Source organism: Mugil cephalus, chromosome 16 (assembly GCF_022458985.1).
Source record: "Mugil cephalus isolate CIBA_MC_2020 chromosome 16, CIBA_Mcephalus_1.1, whole genome shotgun sequence".
NCBI classification, from domain to species: Eukaryota; Metazoa; Chordata; class Actinopteri; order Mugiliformes; family Mugilidae; genus Mugil; species Mugil cephalus.
Window position 1 is genome coordinate 5,782,376 of NC_061785.1, and position 7,927 is coordinate 5,790,302.

General features: G+C 41.0%; 1 protein-coding gene across 1 annotated transcript; it reads left to right on the top strand.

Moving 5' to 3' along the window:
• Positions 1-400: 400 nt before the first annotated feature.
• dcakd (dephospho-CoA kinase domain containing) lies at positions 401-4,379 on the top strand. The gene is made up of 5 exons (XM_047609890.1): positions 401-665; positions 1,841-1,953; positions 2,547-2,750; positions 2,906-2,993; positions 3,267-4,379. Exons 2-5 carry the CDS (start codon positions 1,842-1,844, stop codon positions 3,550-3,552), a joined length of 690 nt encoding a protein of 229 aa, XP_047465846.1. The 5' UTR covers positions 401-665; position 1,841; the 3' UTR covers positions 3,553-4,379.
• Positions 4,380-7,927: the final 3,548 nt, after the last annotated feature.

The following is a 7,927-nucleotide window of genomic DNA, read 5'->3' on the forward strand; positions in this document are numbered from 1 at the left end:
CTCCTTTGGTATAGTCCCATCAGTCAACGTGTTAAAATAACACTCACAGTCTCGGGGAATGATTGTATTAGTATATTCTTGAAAATATGCGTTTCCCTCGTCCATTCTTGCCAAAACAGTCTCTTGAAATATGCTAATGTTTGAAATGTTTTGCTTCCAGTTAAGCCCCACCCCTCAAAATACGTCACATTGTTTACAAACGTGAAGGTGTCTATATATTCTCCGATTATGTTTTTTTACCGTAGCAGATGATCCTGAGCAGCGTCAAATCGGTTATGTATGACAATTTTCCTCAAATATGATCATTTTAAGCTTCTGGTTTCTGATTCTGACTTATCTGGATGGGAACTCGGGAAGACGGAACTAACGTCAAAGGCAGGAAGCGAGAGGTCGGAAGGTGTTCGAGGTGGCACTCGTCAAGCTAAGAAGCAGCTATGTTTTTAGCAGTCAGTTAAGAACAAGTCAAGAGTTTCAGATAACAGCGTCTTGACAAAACGTCGAGCTTTAACGCGTTTATTTATTTATTTTTGTTGTGTGCGTAACATATTAGTTAGTTGTTTTTTTGTTTTTTATTTACTGGTCCAGCCCCAGACTCTGGGGTGGAGGCTCTGCTCGGATTCAGTCTGTACATTCAGTCCATTCAAGGAGCCCCTCACGTTTACAAGGTAAAAATAAAAGCTTTCATTCATTAATAAAATAAATAAATAAAATAAATAACTCGAGTTTGGGTGAAAAAACAAACAAACAGCAACTCTTCAGCTGATTCAAGCAACGTGTTTATGGGCTTATTATGATTTTAGTCAAGAATAATTTAAAAGTTTTCTCTTCAGACCAGTAAAACTAAGTTATGTATATATATATTTTAAGTGTGTAGTCATCCGGTGCAACAGCAGGGGGCGGGTTATTAAAGAAAAAAAAGCAGCACTTTATTCGTTAATTTCCTGAATGTGTGTATTAAAATATTTGTGCTTTAAATATTGTTAAGTTTTTATGTGTAGTTAAAATGAAAAAGTTCACAGAAGTAGGTTAAGGGAAAAAAAATAAAATATCTTCCTCAAGTTAACCTTGGTTTAGTAATTTAGTGCAATATTATTTAAATGACTTTATAGGGTTAATTTAATTATATCTGTATCAGCTCCTACACATTATTTATATGTGTGTCATTTTCAATTATCATTTCAAATTTTAGTTCCTACCTGTCTCTTGTTTATGGTGGGACAATTAGAGGTGTAACAGTCTGCTTGTGTAATGGAGAAATAAAAGTTGTGTGTTTATTGTCCTGCTACGTCCACAAAGCAACAATTTAAGACTTCACTCGCTTAATAAAGCAGTGACTTGGTGGCAAATATTTCAATCAAATCACACATTTGCCAGTTCATTAGGTACACTAGTAAATTAAAAAAAAAAATTAAAAAAGTCCTGGATGAAATCTTTGCACCAAGAATCAACTCTCACTGACATGTTTCTATTATTCTGACAGCCCCAATTTTAGTCCACGTGCAAAGATAAATAACAGAAACACAGCAGCATCCAAATCTACATCCATGCAGTTGAATTCCCACTTTTCTTACGCAGTTTCGCCATGAATTCAAAGGCAGTTGGACTAGTTTGAGCTTCACAAAGAGGTTTCTGACTGGTGGAGAGTAAAAGCTTTTCATTTGGCTCGTCTGTGGAGGGGGTGCACACCTCAATCTGCACTTAGAGGACGTTCAAATTAACCTGCGTGGCCCCAGAAACTCTTCAGGTTCAATGTGTGAATAAGCCGATGCAGAGACGTACAGATTTCATGTTTTATTCATGGATATTATTTATATATCAGTTTCTGTGTCTTCTTCTTCAGGATGTACCTGGTGGGACTGACGGGAGGCATCGCCTCGGGGAAAAGCACCGTGTCCTCGATGCTGCGGGAGCTCGGCTGCCCCATTATCGATGCCGACGTCGTGGCCAGGAAAGGTTGGTTAACGCTGCGAACTGTTACGCTGCGAATGCAGATTCGACATGAAAAAAAAAACGCTGGCTGAAGCCTTCTCCGGGCGACAGTCTCTCAGATAAGCGAGGTTCGTTAAGAGTGTGTGACTCATGGGGGGGCGACGTCTCTGCAGGGATTTATGCTTTATGTGTGGTTAAGAGAAAGAGGTCACCGAGCCGGGTGAAGAGCGCGCAGCCTCGTGGAGGAGAAAATCTGAGGCGAATTCATTTGATTACAAAATTGAGTCAAATGTGTTTTTCACATTTCCTTAAAGTTCACGTCCACAAAGCAACAGTTTAAGACTCCACGTTTTTTTTAATTACATACAGCTCTGATCCCACTGAGCCGATAAGTAGCCTGTTATTATAGCCACTTTATCCACCACTGTTTGTTCTTGTGTAGTGTTTTTGTTGACTGTTGTGTTTGTCCCGTTATGCCTTCTCTCTGCGTCCCATTTAATTAGTTTTTCTGGTCACCACTCGATTTCTTCTCGACTTGAATTTCCCCGAAATGAGATTCAATAAAGTCTCATCTGATCATTTGCTTAACACCGCAATGACCTTTTTCTCGCTAACAGTCGTGGAGCCGCACACTCCGGCCTATTCCCGCATCGTCCACCACTTCGGGCCGGAGATCCTGCTGGAGAACGGGGAGATCGACAGGCAGAAACTGGGCCAGATCATCTTCGCCGACGCGGAAAAGAGGAAGCTGCTCAACTCCATCACCCACCCGGAGATCCACAAGGCGATGCTGAAACAGATCCTGTTCTACTTTCTGAGAGGTGGGATTCTTTTTTATAGCGGCTCAGGATGGCCGTAAAGTTCTCATTCGCCGCTTGTTTCGCGGTTTCTCTAAAAGTAATTAACCAGAGCCGTGTTATCTGCGTTCTGAAGACGTGTTGACGTTAATCCGTTCTGTTTCGTTCTGTCTCCCTAGGGTACCGCTACGTGGTGCTGGACGTGCCCCTTCTCTTTGAGACCAGACGTCTCACTCAGTTCCTCAACCACACGGTCGTGGTTTACTGGTGAGTGAACCGCCGCTCCCTCCGTGTCTCCACATCACTTTTTAGGCTGTTTACCGCCTTCACATTTGAAATCATTAAATATTTTGAGGTTTTGTTTTTGACAGAAATCGCCCATTAAGGCGAGTTTTTGCAAGTTTTTTTAGTTACCCCTCTCCATCCCTCTCTCCGTGTGCCTTATTAGCATGAGTCACTGCCTCTGGATTCTTTCTTTTTCTTTTTAACAAGGCACACTGGCTGCACCATAAATAACCCCCATTGTCTGTTCCTTTTCAGTGACCCTGCCACTCAGCTGTTGCGCCTGATGCAGAGGGACGGCCTGACCCAGGAGCAGGCCGAGCAGCGAGTGGCCGCGCAAATGCCGCTCAACGAGAAGCGCGGCCTGGCCAACCACGTTATCGAGAACTCGGGCGGCCGGGAGGACACCCAGCGGCAGGTCCTGAAGCTGCACACGAAGCTGGAGGACTCCATGGACTTCCTCTTAGTCAGGGTCATCGCCATCGCCGCCACCGCCGGACTGGGTGGGATACTGCTGTACGCCGCCAAGATGCTTTTATCCTAACGGAGGGAGATGTGAATAGAATCAGGCGAAGACAGGTCGGATGTGCTGATCCAATTTACACGCGGAGTCGCAGCTCCTAACACTACAGCGCAGGCGTGTGACGAGTAACGGTCGACGTAAACACTGATTAACTAACTGGGGTTTAGCGTGAACGGCTCCTACGTGCAATTTCTCTCGGGTTTTATTCAAAAAACAAAAAAAAACAAAATGTGAAGCGAGGGGTTCACTTTCTGCACAAGCTCCGTCGTATTTGCTCGGTTGTAAGAGCGACGCCCTCAGCAGCAGCAGCAGCAGCAGCGATGCAAGAGCGGGACCTAAATGCTGGTTAAATCTTTATTTCGGGGGTAGCAGTTGACACATAATTAAATTTTACACTTCTGGGATTGTGTGGGTCATAAGTAAATAAATAAATTGACATTAGAAGAGAGCAAATGGACAAATAAATTTTTTTTTTTTATTTGTATAGATGTGCGGAAGCCACCGTTTCACTTTATTTTTCGTAGTAATTAATAAAAGTCATAGATGAAAGTGCTAAATAGGAACGATCGGACCCTTACGGAATATGTAGTGATTCTACTATGAAGATAAGTGACAGAATGTATTCGACAATCCATTTTTAACGGGGGCGGTAGCAATTAACAGATTTCATATTTATCACTGTATTTTCTTACACTTGAAGCAGTCTTCTGTAAATACTAAACAAGTCTGTGATTTGTTTTTGGGTTTTTTTTTGTTCCTTTGCACAACTAAAAACACCTTTGTAACCACAAATGTAAACGATCCAGTACCTCGGTTTTAAAAATAACAGATATCAGGTGGTGTCGGTGCATCAGTTTGTGTTATTTGTGTTAAATCGACTTTCACGGTGCAGAAATGCAGTGGTTTGACATTTATCTGGTGAAAAGATGGACTGCTCCAATGCACTCACCTCAAATATAACTTCATGACCATATATTTGTGACATAAACCAACCTGACACAAGTATGATGTTGGCGTTTGAAGCCACCAGTTCTCACATACTGGGAATATTCTTACATCCCAAAGTTGAACTTTTGAATAAGTAGGTAACATTTGTTAATAATAATAAAAAAAGATATTGAAATTGGTAAAAATGCTTGACTGAAAACAGAAATATAATAAAAATCCAAAATATATATATATTTATATATATAACAAGTGGTCAAAACATTGAGATAGAGAGTCCAACTTGAGAAAGAGTCCAACTCCAAAAATCTCATACATACACATTTTTTTCTTTAAAGCAGTATAGAGTAGTAGGATTTGTACTATCAGTACTTCGTACAGTAGATAGTGGCCAGTTTAAAGAAGTTCACAAATTGCTATTGGAAGGTTTAAAAATATTGTGGTTTTGATCCAAATTACCGCATTAAACCACACATGTAACCATCCCTTTAAAGGCCCAGTGTGAAATATTTAGTGACATCTAGTGGTGAGATTGTAGACTGCAGATGGGTGAATAGAGGGTATGTACTGACGGCACTGTTAAAGCCTGGGGTCACCCCCCGAGTGGCAAAAATATGGTGAAATACATCAGTATATACAGAGAGATCTAAAGTATGACCTTTTGGTTCTTTATACAACAAGAACAGCTTTGTGATAGAGTACCCCCTTATTTGGAAAAGTGAATTAGCCTCAGTCTTAGTTTAAGTTAGCTTTAGTTCATTTAAGTTGTGATAAATGTAGCTAAATAAAATATGCTAATGCTAAGAGTGACTGTAACCACCGAGACTTCTGCTACCGAGACATTTTATTTGTGCTATTAGATTCCCATCTGACCCCTCAAGGCCAACGTGGGCCAAGCTGTGACCTGAAAGGCTAAAAAAATAAAGGTAACGTGAAAATGCAGAAAACTGCAGCTCCCCAAATGGCCACTAGAGGTTGTCTCTAAAATTGAGTAAACACCCGAAGACCTCCATGTTAAACTGTCTGAAGTTACACATGTTTACAACTTGGTAGAAAAATGGATTTCAATTCACAATTTTCCATCAACCACCTGCTTCAGTCAACTTAATTCAAATGAATAGGATATTAGTCACTCCCAAGATGGCTGAGCTTTAAAAACTGCTCATCAGGAGGAATCTTGTGCCACAAAGGAGGGTTCGGCCATCTTGTCTCCATAGTCACAAACCGTATTACTGACTAGCTCACTGAGCTTATGAAATCAACTTGGTGCAAGAATATTTTGAAATGCACAGATTATTAGTAACTACAGTTTCACATGAACAAATGTATTTATTTATTTTGTCTCAGCTTTCCAATCCCATACAACACTAAACATAAATTAGATTCAATACATTGAAATTTCAATCAGATCTGTGTCGCTAAGCACAGTGGCGTCCGCCGCGTAATTAAATCACACAAGAAGACGTGTCAGTGACAAGTCTTCAGGAAAGGGAATAATGAACTTAATGGACAGTTGTGATGTCCTTGCTGCTGTTCACATTAGAAACAAAGCCCACGGGCGTCGCGGTGGCGTCGTCATCCTTGGCACTCATGTCCCACTAGCCTGTGTGTCTCACTTGGCTCCATCTGAAGCCCCGACTCGTCTGCTCTTTTCTTTTTTTTTTTTTAAAGAAATTTATTTATTTATTTTTAATCAAGCCGTTGTAGAATTAATGCAAAGTGACTCGGGCTGCAGTGGGCGGGCGGCAGCGAAACCGAAGGCCACAACGTTGCTGCACGTATGTGATGAACAAAATCATAAGTGCAAACGTGTACATGCTTTTTCAGTCGTTCAAATTTCAGAAGCCTTGTCTTTTCTCTGCCTCTTCCTCAGACACAAATGCAGAGCGTGGAGCGTAGACTATATCTGCGACAGCACGCGTGAAGGCTCCAGGCACACTAAGGGTGGCGAAGTCTCAGTGTGAATATAAATTGCGGTTAATTCCAAAAGGTGTCAAGCTAAGAGGTGAAAGTCTTAAGTTGCCTTTCTTACACTCCGTAAACGTGCACGCATGCAGGCAAAGGCCGACGCTTTGTTGTGTGTTGAGAGTCCAATTTTGTGAAGGCGGGGGGTAAAGACTTCTATAATCTCGCCATCGTGTTCAGAGAGTCGGCCCGTGGCGCCGTGGTGTGTCGACATTTTGGAATCTCCTGTCTGAGTGATTTTTCATCAGCCCCTACTGCCGTCGGGGGGGAGGAGGAGGTAAAGCAGCTCAGACAAATGCAAATAATAAAAAAATAATAATTTTCTTGGCACCAAACTCAAGCTAATCAAAATTGTGGGTGTCAAACATATGGCTCGGGGGCCAAAAGTGGCCCGCCAGAGGGTCCAGCATGGACGGTGGGCTAAATTTGCAAAGGGTAATGATTACATTGAAGATATTAACTGCAGTTTTTTTTATTATTATTATTTTAAATAAACGTAACTTCTATTTGTCCTATATATAATTGTGACGCTCTGTATGAAACAGTGAGCTCCTGTATCACTGAATGAGTGAAGTGCTGACTGAAATACAACGTCTTCTGCCTCCATTTATCCCTTTACTAAAATATGTTGGATTCATGTTAATATGTATTTAAAATGTGTACGTAAAATTGTGGGTAAAAATTAATATATATATGAAAATTGTCTAATCAACCAAAGATTTTGCAACGCCCCTGGAGTACCTGCAGGCCCAGAACTGAACACTAGATGGTAGCAATACATTTTTTTCTTTAAAAAAAATTGATAAAAATATAATTAATTCAATTTAAAGATCGTCATAATGTACTTTTTGCACTAAGACAAAGTTATTTCTAGGTTATTATGGGATTTACTGGAGCTGTATGTGACACCCCCGTCCTAGACGGTGGCAAACTTTCAGTATTCATCGTGGGTGTTTAAAGAAACACAAAATATATACAATTATTTCTTTATGGACATTTATATGAGTGCGTGTGGAGGAGGATGGCTTTCACAGGCTGTGTTTCATTAAGATACTGATCCTGCACCTTCAACCTGAACACAGCAGTAAACAGTGAGGATAAGAGGAGATTATTGTGTGGGAGTGGAGGGCTGGACGTTTAAAGGCTGTAAACCAAGAATAAAGTGTGGTTTATATATCTGGGGGACATAGACAGATGTAGCCTTCGTCAGTGTGAGTCATTTGTACTTTTGTGTTCGTCAGTCTGTCTCTCTATGTAACAACACCACTCAAACACTAGTCGGCGCTGTGTATTTTTCCCCAAATCTCACAGAAGATGAATCTCCAAACCTCCTCTATTTACCTTTCCTCTGCGTGTTTCATGTTTATTCATCCAAAACAATCGATTTGAAATGTGCGGAGATGGAGAAGCAGCAAACATTTTGACAAGTTAAATAATGAACAATAGAAAAGGCACAGGTGTAAGATTTTGTGCAGGCAGGTTCGCT

Excerpts from the sequence above, each read along its gene's own strand:
- dcakd (XM_047609890.1), top strand. The coding sequence starts at position 1,842 with ATGTACCTGGTGGGACTGACGGGAGGCATCGCCTCGGGGAAAAGCACC. Across the intron at positions 2,751-2,905 it reads CCTGTTCTACTTTCTGAGAG|GGTACCGCTACGTGGTGCTG; the intron begins GTGGGATTCTTT and ends CTGTCTCCCTAG. Across the intron at positions 2,994-3,266 it reads CACACGGTCGTGGTTTACTG|TGACCCTGCCACTCAGCTGT; the intron begins GTGAGTGAACCG and ends GTTCCTTTTCAG.